A 23,486-nucleotide genomic window follows, 5' to 3' on the forward strand; every position below is an offset into this window, starting at 1 on the left:
GTCCTTGGTTTAAAAAAAAAATTTAGGAGGGAAAGTGAGAAATAACCAGATTCCCATATAAGCCAGTTTTAGCCAGTCTAGGGAAGTCTCCTGTGCTTTATCCTTCACAGGGGAAAATACCTTAGCTGACTGGAATCCTTGTTCTGATCTTGCTCTCCTAACCTACTTCTGTCCATGCAGCCAGACTCCTACTCACAACACTGCTTTACTTGATGGAATGGGGTGTTGTGGATTCACAAATTGCAAATAAAATTGAGATTTCAAAATTTATAATTTTCTAAAAGCACTTTTAGGGATTTTGCAGATGTCATGAGTTTTAGTGTCAACTAATTTCACTCTGATATCAAAATGATGATTCAAAGAGAAACTGGAGAAACAAAACATGCTATTTCATAAAGTATTAAATTTTACATTAATAGTGATTATGAGGGTAGAAAATGGAAGGGTTAGAATCCGGATTTCTAGAAAACCTTGAGTCTCAATGTGCGTGATAAGGTGAGGAGGAGGAGGTCCTAATCAGCACGTGAGAGGCTGAAAGTGTGGGAAGGTGGAGAGTTCAAGATCAACCTGGACTGTATAGCAAGACTGTATATCAGGGCTGGGCGATGGTGGCACACACCTTTAATCCCAGCACTCGGGAGGCAGAGGCAGGTGGATCTCTGTGAGTTCGAGACCAGCCTGGTCTACAGAGCTAGTTCCAGGACAGGCTCCAAAGCCACAGAGAAACCCTGTCTCGAAAAACCAAAAAAAAAAAAAAAAGACTGTGTATCAGGAAAGAGAAAAAAACTTGTGGGGAGATGGGTTTCTAGAATAGCTAACTCCTTCTACCAGGATATAACTGCTTGTATTCTTGTTCTTTTTTGCTCCATAACATCGAGTACAGTGGAAGTGGAAACAGAGCAGGAAAGCTAATATTAGCTTGAAATTTCCTGGGAGGGGAAAGAGCATGTGATAGGCAGGACATGCTCCATAGATGTTTTCCAGATGCCAGTGTCACTGTTTGATAGTGTATATTAAACTCATTCCACTCTTCTGACCACCTTAGGAAATATAATACAGTATCAATCTGATATTCTGCTTTTTAGTTACAATTTATAAAATATATTCTAATCATGTTCCCCCTTCCCCTGTCACCTTCCAGATCCTCCCCCACCTCCTTGCCTATTCAACTCTATGCCTCTTTTTCTCTCTTTACAAAACAAGCAGCCAGACAGTGGTGGCACACATCTTTAATCCCAGCACTCAGGAGGCAGAGGCAGGCACAGAGTTGGAGGCCAGCCTGGTCTACAAGAGCTAGTTCTAGGACAGGCTCCAAAGCTACAGAGAAACCTTGTCTCAAAAAACAAACAAACAACAACAAAAGAGGCAGGAAAGAAACAGAATAAAAGTAAATAAATTAGGGGCTGGAGATATGGTTCAATGGTTGAGAGCACTTGCTACTCTGTGTGTGTGTGTGTGTGTGTGTGTTTTAAAGATTTCTGTATTATGTATACACACACCAGAAGAGGGCACCAGCTCTCATTACAGATAGTTTTGAGCCACTATGTGGGTGATGGAAACTGAACTCAGGACCTTTGGAAGAGCAGCCAGTCCTTTTATAGAGGACTCAGCTTTAATACCCAGCACCCACATGGTAGCTCATAAACATCTGTAACTCCAATTCCAGGGGATCCAATGACATCTGCTGGCTTCTGAGAGCACAGCCACACAGGCAGTACACAGATATACATGCAGGCAAGACACATAAATAAAATAGCAAAGTTATTTTTTAAGTTGTCAAGAGCCAATTTTCTCCTAAAAATCATTACAGGAACCATCACCCTGGGGAGTCTGCAGAGAACCCCCACACCCCTAATTGTGTTAGGAATCGTTTTATTGACAGAGCCTACCCCACACCCAAATTGGCTGTTTATGGAGAGCTATCTGTTAGCGGAACCCATTTCATATTCCAAACTATCTAAAGATCTAGGTGTGTCAACTCGTGACCTTTTGGCCTACAGTGACCCGACCGAAGACAACCTCCTGCCTACGTGACCAACTCGGACCATGTGACCAACGTGAACCACGGGGCAAGAGCCCAGGCCCCTGTGCCCATCCCCCAACTCTTTACCCTATAAAAGTTGTACCCCGTCTCTAATAAACTGAGGCTTTGACAAGAACCCCCGCTTAGCCTCCTTTCTCTTTTTTAGCTCATATCTTTTAGGTAGTGCCTCTCCGTGACCCTGGAATAACTGAACTGCAGGGTGGGTTACAACCCCTAGACTGAGTAGCCCACCCAAAGCGGTTTACAGTGGCGCCTGAACCAATGACTCGGAGTGGAAAAAAATCCACAAACGCACACAATATGATAGTCTTTAAAGTCATTTCTTTTTTTTTTTTTTTTTTTTGGCATGTGCCCTTTATTGTGCAAGGGTGAGTAGTTAACTGAATGGCAGTGATATATCTCTTTGTACACTCATCTTCGGTGAGGGCAGGCTGAGACAGGAACTCACTGTGTAGTATAAGCTAGCCTAAAACTATGGTGATCTCCCAGCTTCTGCTTCCTCATTGGTGAGATTACAGGTGTGTTCCAGCACACTCTAGTTCATATATTTATTTCCTTTCATGAGAGGCAGTGAGTTTCTGCTTCAGCGTCCTCATGTGAAAGCTCAGAACTTTCTTGTGTTAAACTAGTCTTAGCTTTTTTTTTTCTTTCTTTTTTTTGGGGGGGGGGTGTGGTGGCACACGCCTTTATTTTTTTTTAATTGATATATATTGAACTCTACATTTTTCTCTGCTCCCCTCCCTGCCTCTCCCCTCTGTCCTTCAACCCTCCCCCAAGGTCCCCATGCTCCCAATTTACTCAGGAGATCTTGTCTTTTTCTACTTTCTACTTCCCATGTAGATTAAATCTATGTAAGTCTCTCTTAGTGTCCTCATTGTTGTCTAAGTTCTCTGGGATTGTGGTTTGTAGGCTGGTTTTCTTTGCTTTATGTTTAAAAACCACCTATGAGTGAGTACGTGTGATAATTGTCTTTCTGTGTCTGGGTTACCTCACTCAAAATGTTTTCTAGCTCCATCCATTTTCCTGCAAAATTCAAGGTGTCATTATTTTTTTCTGCTGTGTAATACTCCATTGTGTAAATGCACCACAATTTCCTTATCCATTCTTCAGTCGAGGGGCATTTGGGTTGTTTCTAAGTTCTGGCTATGACAAGCAATGCTGCTATGTCCATAGTTGAGCACATGTCCTTGTGGCATGATTGAGCATACTTTGGAAATATATCCAAAAGTGGTATTACTGGGTCTTGAGGAAGGTTGTTTCCTAGTTTTCTGAGAAATCGCCATACTTATATCCAAAGGGGTTGTACCAGCTTGCATTCCCACCAGCAATGCAGAACTGTTCCCTTTTCCCCACAACCTTTCCAACATAAGTTGTCATCAGTGTTTTTGATCTTAGCCATTCTTGGAATCTCAGAGTTGTTTTGATTTGCATTTCTCTGATGACTAAGGATGTTAAACATTTCCTTAAGTGTTCTTTAAAGTCATTTCTAAGAATACCTAACAATGAAGTTAATCTTATGGTTTTAATTTTGTTTCATCCTCTGTAATCCTGACTTTCCATGTGTCTATTTCAAATATATTCATACTGCTCCCTATATTCTAAACTGCTTGGTGCAGCTGTAAGCTGTAGTTGGTAGCATACACAAATCCATCAACAAATTTGTTTTAAGAACTAGGCATGGGGGGCTGGAGAGATGGCTCAGAGGTTAAGAGCATTGCCTGCTCTTCCAAAGGTCCTGAGTTCAATTCCCAGCAACCACATAGTGGCTCACAGCCATCTGCAATGAGGTCTGGTGCCCTCTTCTGGCCTGCAGGCATACACACAGACAGAATATTGTATACATAATAAATAAATAAACATTAAAAAAAAAAGAAGTAGGCATGGTGAGACAAACCTGTAATCAACACTCTCAAAGCTAGTCTTAGGCACAAAATGAGCTTTTCATGAGACCTTGTCTCAAAAATTAAATAAACAAGAAAATAATTTTCTTTCTTGACAAAGCCTGACTTTGTCTCAATGTAAAACTTCAAAAGCCCACTTTGTTGGTTAAATGATTGCTTTAGAAGAAGCAACTGGAAAACAACAGAATGAGAGAAAGGCTCAGGTTCCACCTTCTGTTTGCTCCATGACCTTAAGCTACAAATGCCTGAAAACGTGTCCGCTGTCTTCTGAGATTATGATCTTGAGCTGAGTTTGCACGGCAATGACTCCTTCATTAAGCATGCTTAGGATGGACATGACTATATAGAGGCCCCAAAGACAAATCCCCATGATTCCTTAGTTCAAGGAAGGAATAGATGAGGAAATCACACACACACACACACACACACACACACACACACACACTGCTCTAGGCTCAACCATCCTGCAGCAGTTAAGACAACTCACTCCCCTGTTTAAGTTGTGGCTGTGCTTACTTTGCCTTTACACTCCCCTGAGACGAATTCACTGCTAGATTTGCTTCAGGGGAACTTTTAAAATGCAAACATCAAAAACTTGGTCAGGCCAGCAAGTCTGCTGAATTGAGAGCCAAGCCTGGGGCTGGGAAGATTGCTCCGTGGTAGAGCACTTGGCCAGCATGGGTGTGCTCCTGAGAAACTAGGGCTTAGACTCCCAAGTAGGCAGACAGATAGGGAGCTGGACCATGACTGGGTAATACAGATGACGAACTGTAAAGCCTGTGCCTGCGTTACTCTCGGTGCAGTTCACTCGCCACTGTACCACATGCGCGAGGCAGGGGAGGGCCTGGGGATTGAAAGAACACACAAGAGACCTAATGCCATTTATTCAAATTTAGGAAAAACATTAAACACCTGGCTGCTGCACAATGGAATACCCCCCAGGCAGGTGGGAAATTACCATGTCCAAGGTGGAGTCAACAATGCCCTATAGCTAATGGGGGGAGGGGGGGGAAGCACAGGAACAAACAAAACGCTGGCTGGCCAGAAACTGTCCTCAAAATGAATCCCGGGAGCAGGGGTAGTCCCATGGGCCCTACAATGAACTTGCAAGGTAGCTGGCTTCTTCCTCGCCTTTTGGATCTGAGATGAAAGCCTGGCAGCTTAAGACAAAGGCTTTGTAGGCCCCTGTCTCCCAAAGACTGGTTCAGGGCTTGTTTACACAACAGCCCTCTGTCTTTCTTCAAAATGACCAACTCTAAATTAGGGAAGGATCTCTTCGGAGATTTTAAAACTTCCAGCCCTCCAGAAAACCATGGATTTCTCACCTTCCCAAGTGGCCCTTCTTTGCAGAGGGCCTTTCCACCATGTAAAAGCAACGAGCCTTTATTCTTTTTTAAAAAATTATTTTTATTTTTTTTACTATTCAAAATTTCCACTTCCTCCTCTTCTCCCACTTCCCTCCCTCCCACTCCCCCACTCACCCTCCCCTCCTCCAGTCCTAAGACAGGGCTGGGTACCCTGCCCTGTGGGAAGTCTAAGGCCCCCCTCCATTCAGGCTTAGGAAGGTGTGCATCCAAATAGACTAGGATCGCAGGGTGATGGTGGTGCACGCCTTTAATCCCAGCACTTGGGAGGCAGAGGCAGGCGGATCTCTGTGAGTTTGAGACCAGCCTGGTCTACAGAGCTAGTTCCAGGACAGGCTCCAAATCCACAGAGAAACCCTGTCTCGAAAAAACAAAAAAAAAAAAGAAAGAAAGAAAAAGAAAAAGAGAACAAATAGACTAGGATCCCAAAAAGCCAGTACATGCAGTAGAAACAAATCCCAGTGCCATTATCATTGGCCCCTCAGCCTGCCCCAATTGTCAACCGCATTTTCAGAGGATTTAGTTTGATCACATGCTCATTCTTTCCCAGTCCAGCTGGATTTGGTGCTCCCATTAACTCAGGCACACTGTCTCAGTAGGTGGACCAACCCCTCGTGGTCCTGACTTCCTTGCTCATCTTCTCCCTCCTTCTGCTCTTCAACTGAACCTTGGGAGCTCAGTCCAGTGCTCTGATGTGGGTCTCTGTCTCTATCTCCATCTGTTGCTGGACGAAGGTTCTATGGTGATATTCAAGATATTCATCAATGTGGCTATGGGACAAGACCAGTTCAGGCACCCTCTCCTCCACTGCCCAGGGTCCTAGCTGGGGACATCCCCGTGGACACCTGGGAGCCCCTCTAGAGCCAAGCCACTTGCCTACACAAAATGGCTCCCTTAATTAAGATATCTTCTTCCCTGCTCCCATATCCATCCTTCCTCCAGCTCAACCATTCCACTCCCCCAAGCTCTCCCCAACCCTTCCCTTCTCCTCTCTCTCTCCCCCTCCCCTTCCCCCCCCTCATCCCACCCCCACCCACATGCTCCCAACTTTTGTCTGGCAATCTTGTCTGCTTCCAAAATATGAATATGGTATGTACTCACTCATTAGTGGATTCTAGCCGTAAACAAAGGACATTGAGCCTATAGTTTGCGATCCTAGAGAAGTTAAATAATAAGGCGAACCCAAAGCAAAACATATATAGATCCTCCTGGAAAGAGCCTTTATTCTCACACAAGTTTGCAAACTCAGACTCTCCATGTGTCCAACGTACTGGAGGGGTCAGAGAGCCCCAAGCTTAGTTAGGGTTGGGTTTTTATGGTAGCAAAGGTGGGGGTGAGGGCTTTCTAAGGTTCAGGACCCCTGATTGGCTGATGTTTGTCTGGGGGTATCCTGGTGATAAGCAATGGGTGTATGCTGGCAGGTGATCCTATCTACAATGGTTGGAACGTTAGGAATTTCCTTTAGATAATCTGTTCGTTGGTGGCTCCTGGGTCGTCTCAGTTTGTGGTCTTTCTCAGAACCAGGGAATGCCTTAGGATAAACTACTGAGACTTGGGCCTCTATTGAGATTGTCATGGCTGGGTCCTACACTACATAGTGAGATCTTGTCGAGAAAAAAACTCAAAGGGCATGGGTTGTGGTTCAGTTGGTATTGTGGTGAGGCCCAGGGTTCAGACTCCACTACCATGAAAACTAGGTGTAGAAGACATACCCTTGCATTCTATACTGGGAAAGCAGGGGAATCAAAAGCTCAGGTGAGGGGCTCTACCAGACCCGAGCACGGCTAACATGGCTCTGGGGGACCTGAGCACAGCTAACATGACTCTGCCGGACCCGAGCACAGCTAACATGGCTCTGGCAGGCTCAGCGTGGCTAACATGCCTCTGGCAGGCCCAGCATGGCTAACATGGCTCTGGCAGGCCCAGCATAGCTAACATGGCTCTGGCAGACCTGAGCATGGCTAACCTGGCTCTAGCAGACCTGAGCATGGCCAACATGGCTCTGGCAGACCTGAGCATGGCTAACCTGGTTCTAGCAGACCTGAGCATGACGAACATGGCTCTGGCAGGCCCAGCATGGCAAACATGGCTCTGGCAGGCCCAGCATGGTGAACATGGCTCTGGCAGGCCCAGCATGACGAACATGGCTCTGGCAGGCCCAGCATGACGAACATGGCTCTGGCAGGCCCAGCATGACGAACATGGCTCTGGCAGGCCCAGCATGACGAACATGGCTCTGGCAGGCCCAGCATAGCTAACATGGCTCTGGCAGGCCCAGCATAGCTAACATGGCTCTGGCAGACCTGCGCATGGCTAACCTGGCTCTAGCAGACCTGAGCATGGCTAACATGGCTCTGGCAGACCTGAGCATGGCTAACCTGGTTCTAGCAGACCTGAGCATGACGAACATGGCTCTGGCAGGCCCAGCATGGTGAACATGGCTCTGGCAGGCCCAGCATGGTGAACATGGCTCTGCTAGGCTTTGCCCTGCCCCTATTTCCTCATTTCCTCTGCCTTGCTCTAATAGATTACATTTCTATTTTTTTTTTTTTTTTTTTTTTTTTTTTGGTTTTTCGAGACAGGGTTTCTCTGTGGTTTTGGAGCCTGTCCTGGAACTAGCTCTTGTAGACCAGGCTGGTCTCGAACTCACAGAGATCCGCTTGCCTCTGCCTCCCGAGTGCTAGGATTAAAGGCGTGCACCACCACCGCCCGGCCTAGATTACATTTCTAAAGCTGGCCACCCAGGTCTATTCCTTTATTTTGCCACTTCCTCCTGAGGCTGACTACCAAGGTCCTGCTTTCAAAATATCAAAGTCCAGCAAGCAAAAGCCCCTTTGGCAGTCCTAATTAACCTGTCCAAACAAAATTAAACACCTCGTCCTACATGCATTTTTCCCTATCTCTTCATGGCCTGTGGGCCGTGGTGTCTGCCTCCTCTCTCTGCAGAGGCAGTCCATTGTCCCTTCAGGGCAAATATGCCTTCCTCTTCCCCCTTGTTCCCTTCTCCCTCACCCTTTCTTTTCTGTATTTGTCTCATATTCCCTGTCTTTTGTCCCTCTGAGGCAAATAAATCTCCTTTGTTCTGAGAATTTGGTCTTGGGATCTGGGGCAGTTCAATGTAATTGGCCCCATAATCTCATAGGGAGTGGCACTATTAAGAAGTGTGACTTTGTTGGAGTGGGTACAGCCTTGTTACAGGAAATGCATATGGTGGGGTAGGCTTTGAGGTTTCCTATGCTCATAATGCCACCCAGTGTGTCAGATGACTTTCTGTTGCTTGCATGATATTCCAGCTACTATTCCAGCATCATGGCTGCCTACACACTGCCATGCTCCCCACACCACCATGCTCCCCACTGTGATGATAATAGAATGAACCTCTGAAACTGTAAGGAAGCCTCAGATCGTTCTTTCTTTCTCTCTTTCTTTCTTTGGTTTTTCAAGACAGGGTTTCTCTGCGGTTTTGGAGCCTGTCCTGGAACTGGCTCTTGTAGACCAGGCTGGCCTCAAACTCACAGAGATCTGCCTGCCTCTGCCTCCCTAGTGCTGGGATTAAAGGCATGCGCCACCACTGCCTGATGTTTTCATTTCTAAGAGTTGCTGTGGTCATAGTGTTTCTTCACAATAGAAACCCTAACAAAGATGGCCCCTTCACAGGGTTATATAAACTTCCTTCACCATATTGCACACTGGACATCCACAAGTCTGCATTACATGAAACTCCATATGAGAATTTTAGCCCTGTCCAGGCTATTTGAGAGACTGAGGCCGAAGGCTCACTAGGTCCCAGGAGGTCAAGGCCACCTGTGTAACCCCCACCAAAAGAAACCAACCCATTCCTAAGTATGCCACTCAGTGGTGGAGCACTTGAGATAACTAAGCTGAGATGGGGTGGGGAGGCTAGGGATGGAGCCGGGTGGTAGGATGCTTGCCTAGCATGTGCAAGGTCCTGGGCTCCATCCCCATCATTGCAAAACAAAATGTTAAAATGGGGTAATCATGGTGGTACACAGCTTAACCCAGGCAGAGGTAAGAAGTCCTTTGTGAATTCCAGGTCAGTCTGGTCTACACAGTGAGTTCCAGGCCAGCCGGTTCTACATAATGAGACCTTGTGTCAAAACAAAACACAAATGAACAAAAAAGTTAAAATGAGGGTGATTGTCCTCTGGCTAGCACTCAGTGAGAGAACACCACAGCAGCACACGAAAGGTGAAAAGGTCAGACAAGGCCGAGTGCTTTGAGCTCTATCAGAGATCTGATCAGAAACCATGGGTGAAAACCAGCACAAGGGGTTTCTCAGTCTATATTTACATGCTTTAATTTTGAAAGTTTAGGAACACTCCAGGGAGATGACTTTAATTTTATTCCAAATTTCATTGACAACTAGAATTTACCAGACTTGTTTTAAAAAAACACTCGTGTGTGTGTGTGTGTGTGTGTGTGTGTGTGTGTGTGTGTCAGAGAGAGAGAGAGAGAGAGAGAGAGAACTGGAGTGAGAAAAACAACACTAATGTAGCCTCTCTTATGCACTGAAGAGACAGCTCGGTATAACAAGCAAGAAGACCTGACCTTGATTCCCCAGAATTTGTGGTGTTTGTTTGTTTTTTAAAATCCAGGAATAAACCAGGTGTTGGTGGTGCAGACTTTTAATGCCAGTACTAGGGAAGCAGAGGCAGGCGGATCTCTGTGAGTTCAAGACCAGCCTGGTCTACAAGAATTAGTTCCAGGACAGGCTCCAAACCACTGAGAAACTCTGTCTCAAACCTCCCCGCACCCCCCCCTCCCCCGCCTCAAAGTCAGGAAGGGCAGTTTGCATCTGTAATCCCAGTGTAGGTAAGGCAGCAACAGGAGGATTCTTAGGATTGACTGGCCAGCCGGTCAAGCCAAATTAGCAAAACCCATGTTTAGTGAGGACCTTGTCTCCAAAATTAAGGCTGAGCTAGGAATAGTGTGTACATCTTTTTTTAAGATTTTATATATTTTTTTATATTTATTTATTTATTATGTATACAATATTCTGTCCGTATGTCTGCCGACCAGAAGAGGGCACCAGACGTCACTACAGATGGTTGTGAGCCACCATGTGGTTGCTGGGAATTGAACTCAGGACCTTTGGAAGAGTAGGCAATGCTCTTAACCACTGAGCCATCTCTCCAGCCCCCAGTGTGTACATCTTTTGAGGCAGTGGCAGGTGAATCTCTGTGAGGTTGAGGCCATAGCAAGTTCCAGGCTAGCCAGAGCTTCATAATGAGATCTTTGCCTCAAGAATAAAAAGTCCAGTGGAGAGTAAACTGATGAAGACACCAGTCTCTGGCCTCCATGCAGTCCTCACATGCACACAAGCACTCACACAAAAGAAAACCCATCTAGATAATTAGATAATTTTTTAAAGATTATTTATTGGGAGCCGGGCGGTGGTGGCGCACGCCTTTAATCCCAGCACTCGGGAGGCAGAGGCAGGCGGATCTCTGTGAGTTCGAGACCAGCCTGGTCTACAAGAGCTAGTTCCAGGACAGGCTCCAAAACCACAGAGAAACCCTGACTCGGAAAAAAAAAAAAAAAAAAAAAGATTATTTATTGGGGGGGGGGTGGTAGAGAGATGGCTCAGCACCTGTAACTCCAACTCCGGAGTATCTGATGCCCTCTTCTGACCTCCATGCGCAACAAGCCATACATACATGCAGGCAAAAACACTTATAAAATGAATACATCTAACAGAGATTTTATTACTTCTGGATTTCAGTGTTTTGCCAGTTTGTATGTCTGTGCACCATGTGTACACAATGCTGGCACAAGCCAGAAGAGGGCCCTGTGGGTGTTTGGGAATTGAATCTCGAACCGCCCTTTTTGATCACTTTTAAATGTACAGTGTCATAGTATCAGCTATATACCTTGTTTGTACAACAGGTTTTAGAACTTTGCCTCCTACTGAACTGAAACTCTATGCCCATTAAACAATAACTCCCAATTTCCTCCTTTCAACTGCTGGAAACCATTCCGTTTTTTGTTTCTATGAATTGTATTACTTTACTACATGTTTTTAACTGGGAAGGCTGGGGGTATTGTTATGTGGTAGAGAATTTGGGCAGCATGTGTAAGGTCCTTGGTTCAGTGCCCAACACTGGGGGGAAATGTTATTCCCCATCTGTACCAGGTTTTCCTTTTAGCCACCAACTAGCTCCCAAATCATGACACTGAGACTTATTATTAGTTTTGAGTGCTGGGTCTCACTCAGGATCATTTCGCTAGTTCTTTTAACTTAAAAGTTTCCCTTTATCTACCTTTCGCCTCAGGGTTTATTGCCTTTCTTACTTCTGTAGATCTTTCTTTGCTTCTTTATGTCTGGCTGGCGTCTCCCTGGCTTCTTGCCCCGGGCGTGTTCCTGGTCTGGCTGGCTGGTGTCTGCCTGGCAGCAGCATAATTCCTCGTTCTCTCCTCCTCCTTCTTGTTCTTCTCTTCTCTCAAGCCTAGATTTCTCCTCTGCCTGCCAGCCCCACCTATCCTTTCTCTGCCTAGCTATTGACTGTTCAGTTCTTTTCAAACAAGCAGACCACAACCTTGAAATCAAAGGATGATATAATGTTTAATGTTGTATTTTAGGCCCTCTGGGGGGAGAGAGAGAGAGAGAAAGAGAGAGAGAGAGAGAGAGAGGAATGTCTGTGAGTTTGAAGCTATCCTGGTCAACATAGAGAGTTCCAGCCAGGGCTACATAGTGAGCACCTGTCTCAAAAACAAAACAAGAGCTACATGAGATGGCAGGTGCTAGTAATCCTAGCATCCCGGTGACAGAGTTCCAGGTTAGTAATCCTAGCATTTGGTGACAGAGCCCGAGGTTAGTGATCCTAGCATCCCTGGTGACAGAGCCCGAGGTTAGTGATCCTAGCATTCCAGTGACAGAGCCTGAGGTTAGTAATCCTAGCATTCCAGTGACAGACTTCCAGGTTAGTAATCCGAGCATTCTGGTGAGAGAGTTCCAGGTTGTTCTTAGCTATCTGTTGAGTTTGAGGTCAGTCTGGGCTGAGATCCTGTCTCAAAAACAAAAAAGATTCTCACTAAGGTTTGAAGTCTAGTCTTGACCTACTTACACAGTTCGTTAGGTCTAAACTCTCTTCCTGCTTCAGCCTCCAAAATCCCAGGATTAGAGGGAATGTGCCTGGCTCTGGTAGACAGCTTTGCCATGGTAACTTTTAGTTAATTTTACTCAAACCTGGGAAACATTAACAAATGAAAGATGTGTTCATTTTTTTTGTTTTGTTTTGCTATGATTTAAGTAAGGTGGCACACATGTCTAATCTGTGTTCCCAGGAGGCAAATTTCTGACTTCTAGGGCCAGTAGGATTCTGCCTAAAAAACAAAAAAACCAAAATGTGTTCTCTTCTGGATGGAGAGATGATTCCGTGGTTAAAAGTATTGGCTGTTTCTTTTCTTTCTTTTTTTTTTTTTTTAAAGATTTTTGTTTATTATATACACACAGTGTTCTGTCTACATATATGCTTGCATGCCATAAGAGATCTCATTACAGATGGTTATGAGTCACCCAAGTGGTTGCTGGGAATTGAACTCAGAACCTCTAGAAGGGCAGTCAGTGCTTTTTTTTTTTTAATATTTATCTATTTATTATGTATACAATATTCTGTCTGAATGTATGTCTGCAGGCCAGAAGAGGGCACCAGACCTCATTACAGATGGTTGTGGTTGCTGGGAATTGAACTCATGACCTTTGGAAGAGCAGGCAATGCTCTTAACCACTGAGCCGTCTCTCCAGCCCCTTTTTTGGTTTTTCGAGACAGGGTTTCTCTGTGGCTTTGGAGCCTGTCCTGGAACTAGCTCTTGTAGACCAGGCTGGTCTCGAACTCACAGAGATCTGCCTGCCTCTGCCTCCTGAGTGCTGGGATTAAAGGCGTGTGCCACCATCGCCCGGCTTTTTTTTTTCCGATTAATTATGCATGCAGACGTCACTCACACAGCACACAGACAGCACAGACACAGAGACATTCATACACAGAGGCACAGACACATTCACACAGTACAGACTTACCTGGGACTCGAACCGCAGTCAGTGCTCTTAACTGCTGAGCCAGCTCTACAGCCCTCTTTGTTGTTTTGTTTTCAAGTCAGGGTGTCTCTCTGTGGCTTTAGAGCCTGTCCTGGCACTTGCTCTGTAGACCAGACTGGCCACGAACTCACAGAGATCTTCCTGCCTCCTGAGTGCTGGAATTAAAGGCATGTGCCACTACCACCCGGTCCATAAACAAATCTTCACTTAGTTCAGTAGTTCTCAACTAAAGATCCTATGTCCCAGCAGACACTGTCATTGTCTAGAGACATGCCTGGTTGTCCTAACAGGGAAGAGCATGCTTGTGGCTTGGGATCTAGGCAGAAACTAAGAATATTCAGTATTCTACAGTGAGAAGGTAGACCCTCCTTGCTAACACTCAAAATACCCATAACAACAGGGCATTCTGAGCACCATGGTGTTACTGCTGGCTGTGAGCAAGGGGCTCCACTGGAACTGAAAAGGTAAGCTGGTGTGCACATGTCCTGGGTCCTGCCCTAGCACTGCAAAGGAGAGGGGAGGGGCTTCTCCAAACTACCTGGCCAGGAATAGTAGTGCAGGGCCACAGTCCCAGGATTGCAGGGGAGCACATAGAGAGAATGATCACAAGTTCAAGACCAGCCTGGGCTATGTAAGCAGGGCAACATGGTGAAACCCTGTTTCAAAACCATAAAAACTTTATGGTGACTCAGGCTTGTAATCCCAGACACTTGAGAGGCTAAGACAGAGGGTCGCAAGTTCGAGGGCAGCCTAGGCAACTAATTTAGATTCTGTCTTAAAAAGGAAGAGGACCAGGGATGTAGCTTGGCACACAAATGCTTTACCAGCATGTGTGAGGTCCCAGGTTCAATGCTCAGTACCACAAAAATAAAAAACCAAGCCGGGCGGTGGTGGCGCACGCCTTTAATCCCAGCACTCGGGAGGCAGAGGCAGGCGTATCTCTGTGAGTTCGAGACCAGCCTGGTCAAAAGAGCTAGTTCCAGGACAGGCTCCAAAACCACAGAGAAACCCTGTCTCGAAAAACAAAATAAATAAATAAATAAATAAATAAATAAATAAAATAAAATAAACCAAATACACACATTGAATATTTTAATGAAAGCAATGGTCCTGCCATTTTTATTTTTCATAATAGTTTTCAAAAGAAAAATAATTATACATTTTAAATTCTGGTCAAAGTTCTTTCTACATTTGAACAAGAATGAATCTCTTAGTACTTAAAAAATACCTTCAATGTGTGAGCATACAAATCATCATATGATAAGCATTCAAAAAGTAGAGTAAGCTCACTTTGAAACGAAACACACGTAATACCCAGTAACAGTATGGAACCAACATTAGCACAGTCAGGGGGTCTTAGGAGTGCGACCTCTTTACCACTGGTCCCCAGCCATTTCATTTTCCGCCCACAGTTTAGGAGAACTTAGCTTTAGCACGCCACTGGAATATTTTTCCCTTCGATACAGTTGTATCATAAGGCAGTATTTACAAGAAAGCACATGAAAGATTTGTATTGGCAATCGACACAGCTTTGAATACCAATTTTGACTTTTTAAAGCAACGAATCACAAACGCCGTTTTATAAAAAGGTATGCACACAGTGAAAGGATATCTACCTGCATGCCGCTCTCAAACTGCAGCGATCCAGAACCCAAAAGCATTCAGGTGGCCAGCACTACCTTATCCTATAGGTGACAAAATTAAAAAACAAACCTCAGATACTATTCTGAGTCTGTCCACGCATTGTTAGCAATGCGTGTACTTAAAACACAGTGCTTTGGATTTAGAGACAGAGTCACATGCGAACCCAGGCTGGCCTAAACTTGTTGTGTAGCTGAGGCTGGCCCCAAGCTTCTGATCTTTCTGCATTTACCTCCCAAGTGCTGGGACTACAGACTTTAGTCACCATGTCCAACTTAGAATTCGGTTGTTGGGTTTCTTACTTCATTATTTTTAAATGTTTTTTTGTGTGTGCAGATGCTCTTACACCTGTGCTCGCTCACTCGCTCTCAAGTACTAGTAGAGGTCAGAGGAGCTGCTGCAGTGAGCTGTCCTGCATGGGTGCTGGACCTTGGACACCCTTCAGCCAGGCCCCTCCCCCCAAGCTGTTACTTTTAGGTGTGCTGATTGAGTTCCAACATGAGCATGCATGGTGCACGTGCGGAGGTGAAGACAACTTTCCGGAGTCAGTTCTTCCACCACGAGCTGTCGGGGATCAGACAAACTTGGATGCCAGACTGGCGCAGAAAGCCTTTACCTGCTGGGCCATCTTGGTTATCCAGAATAGGTTGGTGTTTTTTCCTTAATTTTTTCAATGTTTATTCTTATTTTATGTGCATTGGTATTTTGCCTAAATTTATGTCTGTGTGAGGCTGTCAGGTGCCCTAGAGCAGGAATTTCAGTTGTGAGCTCCCATGTGGGTGCTGGAATTGAACTGGGGTCCTCTGGAAGAGCAGCCAGTGCTCTTAATCACTGAGCGATCTCTCCAGCCCTCTGAATGGGTTTTTAAACTTACAGATGTAATGACTTTATGATTCTAAATTAACATAGAATGACTGTTACACTGGCCAGACACACACCAATTCTTGGATGTAATCCAAGACCAAAAATAGAGAAATGAACGAACAAAAGGGATGTCCTGAAGTCTTTTTCCTCCCTGCCTTTATATCTCCCAAGTGACCGTGTCCTGGGTGGGAAAACAGTAGCAATATCAAAGTAGTCATGGAGAATTCATTAAAGAAATTTTAGAAACCAGTGGCCCACATCTAAATTCCAGCACTAGGAGGCAGAATCAGGAAGATCACCTAATGCTCAAGGCCAGTCTGCCCTACACAGTGAGTTCTAGACCAGCCAGGTATACATATGGAGAAGCTGTCTCACAAAGGAGGGGAAGAAATCACGACACCTGATTGTGACAATGTTGATGTGCATGAATGATGCTTATAAATCGTTACAACTTTAGCTGTATTGTGTTTGTTTGTGTGTGTGGTACCCATATGTCAGTACTTTGTGGGAGTTAGTTCTCTTTTATGTGGGTCACAGGGATCAAAACTCGGATTGCTAGGCTTGGCAGCAAGTGCCTTTGCCTATCGAGCCATCTCACCAGCCCTTTAAAGAAGCTACTTTTAAGTCAAATAGCATTTCACCCTCAGGAGTTGATGGTCAGTCTTTGTTACCTTTTTTTCTTCATTTCAAAATGGAAATTCTCATCAGTGTCCTGAATGTGTCATTAAAGAATCAGATGTGAAAACTGCAGTAATAATAAATACACATTATTTGCAGAACTGGGGGATAAAAGGGAGAGAGTGCAGCATAACACAAGAATGTTGGCACAATAAACTATTTTTGAAAATGGGGAATAACTGCCAGGCATGGTAACACACACGGGTATCCTCACACACAGGAAGCTGAAGCAAGAGGGTCTCAAGTTAGCAGCCATCCTGGACTACCATGACCACCAGGCTTGGCTATGAAGTGTTCTCTCTTTAAACAGACACACAGTTGTTGACCAGCTCTCTCCTTCAAACAACGGCCACCTCAATAGCAGTAAATATCCGTAGAGACTTTTTCTGGAATGAGAAAGGGGGTGGGTTGAGATAGCCTAGGCTGTCCTTGACCCTGCCATGTAGCTGAGGAAGGTCTTCAACAAATCCTCCTTACAGGCACGGGCTACTATCCCCAGCTTCAGACTGTGGTTTGAAATACCATTCTGCACAGAAAGCAACCAGGCTTCTAAGAGAGTTGATGATTTCAGGTCCATAGTAGCAAACATGGGTTCAGCAGGGAAGATCTTGCCGTAGGAGACAGCAAGGAAAGTACTAAAGTGTTCAAAGGACTCAGCCAACCTTCGAGGAGCAGTCAAAGAAAAGAGAGGTTGAACCTCAGGAAAGTGACACAGGTAACGGAAGGAAGTCCATTGATAGATGTCTAGATACATGAGTTCATAGTGCTTTGTTTTTTTGGTTTTGAGACAGGGTCTCACACGATAGCCCAAGCAGGCCTGCAACTTGTAGCCCAGATTGGCTTTGAACTTGAAACAATCCTGCTGTGTCTCTCAGTAATATGCATGTCACCATCCACGAGCAATAATGCTTCTTACAACAACACATTAAGCTATACATTTCGTATCTGGTTTTCAGTATGTGTGCTTTATTTTACACCTTTTAAGATGTTAAAATTAAAAACAAAGCCTTGGAATTCCATGCAAAATTACCAATGTGAAAACTTCAACCACAGATATCAACAGATAGGTCTTAAGAAATCACCTACATTATAAAATACTTCTAAATAATAAGCTACAAATATTTGAAAAATATTCTATCAAATTTTTATATGTGCATATATAGTATTTCAATAGTTAAGTTCACATAGATTTTTTCTTTTTTCAATTTTTTTAATGTTTTTTTTATGGTCTTATTAGCCAAGACTGGCCTTGCACTTCTGATTCTTTCTCCTCCCAAATACTTGGACTGCAGGCATGCATCACCATACGTTCCTGTTATAGTATTATGTACTGTAATTTGGTTAAAATGGATTTTGTTGACTTCAAATTCTTTCCCTTCCTCCTTCCACATAAGATTGTCCACATTCCTTTATTGGAGATTAGAGCATAAGGATTTCAATAAATTTCAGGTTTCCTTTAATGTCCACATTTTGTTCCTTTCTCCATCTTCTTGTGTCGAACAAAGGTTGGTCATCTTGCCTAACCATGATGACAGTCATGAACACGTAGCATTCTGCCCAGCATCACCAATGTGCACACGGAGCTCCTGCACACATACTCAGCCTGTGACTCTTCCATTTGCCGACAGCTTGTAGAGCCGATTGCCTGTGGTTAAATGTCTAAGAAACTCAAGAATGTAAAGGCAGATCTAGACCAGAATGAAAGCAACATAACAAAGACAAGTGTGTAACACTGTAGTACATTTTTCTCCATGAAACATTGAGAGTTTCCCCCAGTCCTTCAAGCAGCATCTTAAATGGTACAAGGGAATGGTCCTTTGCTATTTATAAACTTATGTGGTGTTTGAGTGATTCACATATTCAAGAAGTGAGCGGTCTAACACTCTTCGGATAAGGGCTTCCTCGATTATATCAAAATCCTACAATAGAGAAGAATGGTTAGAAACAGCCAGTAGTGTTTCAGAAATGGGATGGGGTAGAACAAGGGTGAATGCAACGCTCATTTTTCAGGAATAAATTCCCTGAGTTACATGGCTTGTCCATCATTCCAGGAAGCCTGTCAGACCCAGAACTTACTCTGAGGTTACTGGTTCCTGTTTGACTTCACTGGCCTTTCAGGAATTGCCATCAAGTCTTAATTAATAGAGAATATAGAGAATGTGTGCTGGAGAAATGGCTCAGTGTTAAGAACACAAACTGCTTTTCCAGAGGGCCTGAGCTCATGTCCTAGCACCCACTGTGATGGCTAAAGAAACTCCATTTTGTGCTAGTCATCCACCTTGGTACCTAAGCCACCTCTGACTCAAGCTCCTGGAAGATAAGTTCCCAGCAACCCTGACTCGTTGACCCCCACTCAGGAATGCCCAGCTGTGACCATCTGCTCATTATGACTAACTGCTGATTTTGGCTTCTGTAACTTGCTTGTGCAGACATTCAAGGACTATTTTGAGGTGGCCTCGACCACCTCAAATCTTGGCATGGCAGAACAGTTCTTGTGGATAAAAGGCTTTAAGAGCCCTTCCTTCACCTGCTTCTGTAAGGCACATCTCTGATGTCCCTGCTAGCAGCCTTAATAAATTTGTTTAATTATACTCTGAATGGACTCCGGGGTCTTTTCCCGGTGATCTCAAACTCTACAACACCACCTCAGGTGGCTCACAACTACTAGGGAATCTGAGGTCCACTTCTGACCTCAATGGACAAACACCCCCTCTTCCGCAACAATACACATAGACATATAAGTAAAAAGTAAACTAAAACCTGAAGATTTAGAAATGTAAGAGAAAGAAAGCCTTGTCAGGTCAGGATGTTCTCTGCATTTCACACATACTTGGAATAAAGTTTACACATTCCTGATAGCCTGGGGGGCGGGGGGGGGCGGTCATGGTTGAATGACTGTATTTTCCTAGAATGGGGAAGACCCCAGGGTCAATCTCTAACACTGGGGGGAAAATAAAGCCACTCCTAGGACTCAGAATGCTAACAGTTCTATTAATTATTGATTTATGGACAGAAAAATGTAGCAAAATGCTCTTCTTGCTTCTTTATTTGTCACGGTGAAATTTAAGCTTCATATTAGCACTTCTATGAGTAAAAACAAAAGCTATAAGATCTCCGTCCCTTTCCAGTCCCTCTTGCTTCTACAACCGAAGGTGAAGCTGCTACTTTAAGTCCGTTTTATCATTTTAGTTTGTTCTTTTAGACAGGGTCTTACTATGTGTTCCTGGCTGGCGTGGAACTTACTGTGTAGAACAGGTTGGCCTTGAACTCACAGAGCTCCAGCTGCCTCTGCCTCTCCAGTGCTGGGCCAAAGGTGCACACTTTCACAGACGGTTAGAGCAGACTACGTCAACATTAGTAGTGAGCGCTATAAAGCACTCTACTGTTCCGGCGGTCTCCTTGCTAATGCTAATACTATACACTTTACCAACATGCTCAACTTTTCTTGTATAATTTTATTCACTGGGATTTTAAAAAGTAATATTAACACAGACAGCACAAAAACATAATGGAAAAGGTAGAATTATACTTACTATGAAATCATCATAAAACAAAGTGTGGCTGACTTGCAGATGTCTGATAAAACTGCTGTTGAAGGTACTTGGGCTCTCATTAGGTAGCAAATGGCAAAGTGGGCAGAACTAGAGAGAAAGACCAATCAACAGTTCAAGAAAGAATTTCAAATAACTATTAATACCAGAATTTTTATTTATTTTTTATTTTTTTTATTTTCATTTCTTTTTGGTTTTTCGAGACAGGGTTTCTCTGTGGCTTTGGAGCCTGTCCTGGAACTAGCTCTGTAGACCAGGCTGGTCTCGAACTCACAGAGATCCACCTGCCTTTGCCTCCCAAGTGCTGGGATTAAAGGCGTGTGCTACCATCGCCCGGCAATACCAGAATTTTTAAAAAGAAGTCACCATTGAATGTGAATTTTAACTAGAAATACATAGAACATACCTCAACATTGTGCTTTGTTTCGTTTCATGTGTGTGTTCTTGTGTTTGCATGTATATGTACTTGGTCATGTTTGTGCGTGTTCATGTGAAGGTCATAGGTCAATGTCAGGTGTTTTCCTCAATTGTTCTCAACCCTGTGTTCTTATTTTTATTTTTAATTTCCATTTTATGTATTTAAGTTGCCATACAGTTTTTATGGTTTTAAAAAAATGATTTATTGACTTTACATGTATGAGTGTTTGCTAGCATATGATATGTGTATCACATCCATGCCTGGTGCCCATAAAATCCAGAAGAGAGCATCAGATATCCTGGAACTGAAGTTATAGATTGCTGTAGGTCACCACATAGGTGCTGAGACCTGAACCCAGGTCCTCTGGAAGAGAAGCAAGTATTCTTAAACACTGAGCAGTCTCTTCAGCCCCCTCCAACTTTCTTTTTTGAGAGAGAGCTTCTCATTGAGCCTGGAGGTACGCAATTAAGCTCATCTAGCTGGCTGGCCAGCAGGCTCCAGGACTCCACCTCTGTATTCCCAGTTCTGGGATTCCAGGTGGGCACCGCAGCATCACACGTGGGCTTTAGGGGAGTGCTGGGGATCAGAACTTGGGTCTTCCTGCTTGGGTGACCAAGTCACCTCTCTAGAACTGCTTTGTTTTGTTTCTCATGTAGTTCAGGCTAGCTTTGAATCCACTGTGGCCAAGGATGGCCTGAAACAACCTGTCTACTACTATACTTGGTTTCATATCTCAATATTAAAAGAATTACATGTATAGCCAGGAAGATCTCTGTGAGTTCAAGGCCAGTCAGGTTCACAAAGAAATTTCCAGGTCAGGTCAGATGGGGCTGCATAGTGAGATCCTATGCATTTATTTTTCAACTGAATATCTTTTTTTTTTTTTTAAGAATTAAAAAAATGACAGTGTTTCACTGCTGTAGACCTGCCTAGCCTAGAACTTACTGTGTAGGCCAGGTTTGTCTTGAATTCATGAAGATCTGCCTGCTTCTGCCTTCCAAACGTGTGTGCCAGCATGCCAGCAACACAGTATTAAACAGTTTCTCAGGGCTGGTGAAGTGCTCTGTGGTAAAGGCACTTGACACCAGTTGTGCCAAAAGTTCTCTGCCAAAGACTTTCCAAGTTCTCTCATCTCCACATGTGTGAACACACAGGTAAATAAATGTAGTAACTTTAAAAAGTACGTAAGTGCTGACATGGAACTCACTGTGTAGTCCAGGTTGGTCTCAAACCTCCAGCATCCGTCCTTCCTTACCTCCCCAGTGCTGAGATTACAAACATGAGCCACGATACCCAGATTCTAACACATCTTAAATTTAGACAGTACATACAGACAGAAAGGCAGACAGACAGGTAGTAGGCAAGAGTCATTACCACAGGCCTCCTCTCTGATCTGTGATAGGTAATACAATGATCCAGCAAGCAGTCTTCTTCCAATTCCTTCTGACAAAATGGACAGACACATCTAGAAATAGCACAGAATTGCAATCACTAAAATAGTGGCCTGCTAGAGCGTAGTCACCTAATTAGAAATTTAAAAAAACAGACTATACTGACTATAGCTAGGTTAGTATCTTTTCTTTTCTTTTCTTTGTTTTGTTTTGTTTTGTGTGAGGAAGCAGGGTCTCATTATGTATCCCAGGCTTACCTTGGTCCTTCTACTTCTAGCCCCTAAGTGCTGGGATTATGGGTATGTACCATCACACCTGGTTTGCTTTTCTGGTTTGTTTGTTTTGAGACAAGTGTTTTGCTATGTAGCTCAGGCTTTTCTCAAGCTTATAGCAATCCCTCTGCCTCAGCTTCTTAGAATCCTGTAGTTATAGACATTTGTCACCATACTGGGCTGGGTTTTTGTCTGTTTTGTTGCATGGTTCAAGCTGCCCTCAAAGTTGTTATGTAGCATAGGCTAGCCCTGCAGTGGTGATCCTCCTGCCTTAGTCTCCTAAGTACTGGAATTATAGTTGGCGCCTCCAAGTTTAGCTGCAGGAGTCTTTGCTATAACTTTAACCAGCAAAAGAAATAAGAGGTTAAGTTAGTTTCTATATATTTTAAATTTTCCATAAACTCCATCAATTTGCAGTCAAAGCCATATTTTCTCAAGCTATATTTTAGTCTTTTTTTTTTCCCCTCTCTTCTGGTCAATTTAGCAGAATCTGTACTCTGCTTACATTAAAAATATTCATTTAAAATTTATGGCATCATTTATAAAAAGGCCAGAGTAAGCCTTAGACTTCCAGGTTGAGATGCGTAAGTCCGAGGCTGGAGATGGCTCGGTGGTGCAAAGCACTCGCTGCACTTGCAGAGGACACAGGCCCAGTCTCAGCATCTGCGTAGGGGCGGTTCACAACTCTGCATAACTCCCGTGGGGATCCAACACAATTTCCCACCTCCACAGGGCCCTGCATCCACTTGGTACAGACATACACTCAAGCACCATACATACACACTAATACTAAGAAAATAGAGATGGGATTTGGGTACTGAAATCACTCACTATTAAAAACAAAGGGCTGTTGGGGCTGGAGAGATAGCTCAGCAGGGAAGAGCACTGGCTATTCTTACAGAGGACCTGGCTTGGAATTCTAATACCTGCATGGTGGTTTTCTGACACCTTCTTCTGACCTCTGTGGCCATTGCATACACATGGTGCACAGACAATGCAAGACACATAAAATAAAAATTTTTAAAAGTCTTTTTTAAAAGAGATATTCAAACTGAATTTCTAGTGCAATTTCGTATGTAGCCCAGGATGGCCTCAGACTCATAAGAATCCTCCTGTCTCCGCTTCCCAAGTGTTAAGCTTAAATTCTTCAGAGACATACTGAATTTAGCATGACACTACACCGTATTCAAGCAAACCTTGTTGTTGTCTCGCCAAGTTCTTGCAGTGGTCCATATCTGTCAATGTACTTCTCACAAGTCCTTATGTGCGTCCTCATGTCACTGAGGCAAACCTACAAAAAGGCACA

The 23,486-nt window shown here is 44.1% G+C and overlaps 1 protein-coding gene across 1 annotated transcript in view; it reads right to left on the bottom strand.

Annotated features, from left to right (window-relative positions):
* Window positions 1-17,494: 17,494 nt before the first annotated feature.
* Window positions 17,495-23,486, bottom strand: part of LOC121453561 (E3 ubiquitin-protein ligase RNF125) — a 31,706-nt gene continuing 25,714 nt past the window's right edge. Inside the window, exons 3-6 of the mRNA XM_041660429.1 lie at window positions 23,377-23,471; window positions 21,892-21,982; window positions 20,082-20,189; window positions 17,495-18,467 (exon numbers count right to left, since the gene is read on the bottom strand). Of these exons, the coding sequence (XP_041516363.1) occupies window positions 18,381-18,467; window positions 20,082-20,189; window positions 21,892-21,982; window positions 23,377-23,471 (381 nt within the window). The 3' untranslated portion in view covers window positions 17,495-18,380. The remainder of the gene's footprint in view (window positions 18,468-20,081; window positions 20,190-21,891; window positions 21,983-23,376; window positions 23,472-23,486) is intronic.

Source organism: Microtus oregoni, unplaced genomic scaffold (assembly GCF_018167655.1).
Source record: "Microtus oregoni isolate MIOR12 unplaced genomic scaffold, Mior012 000011F_ref0000422, whole genome shotgun sequence".
NCBI classification, from domain to species: Eukaryota; Metazoa; Chordata; class Mammalia; order Rodentia; family Cricetidae; genus Microtus; species Microtus oregoni.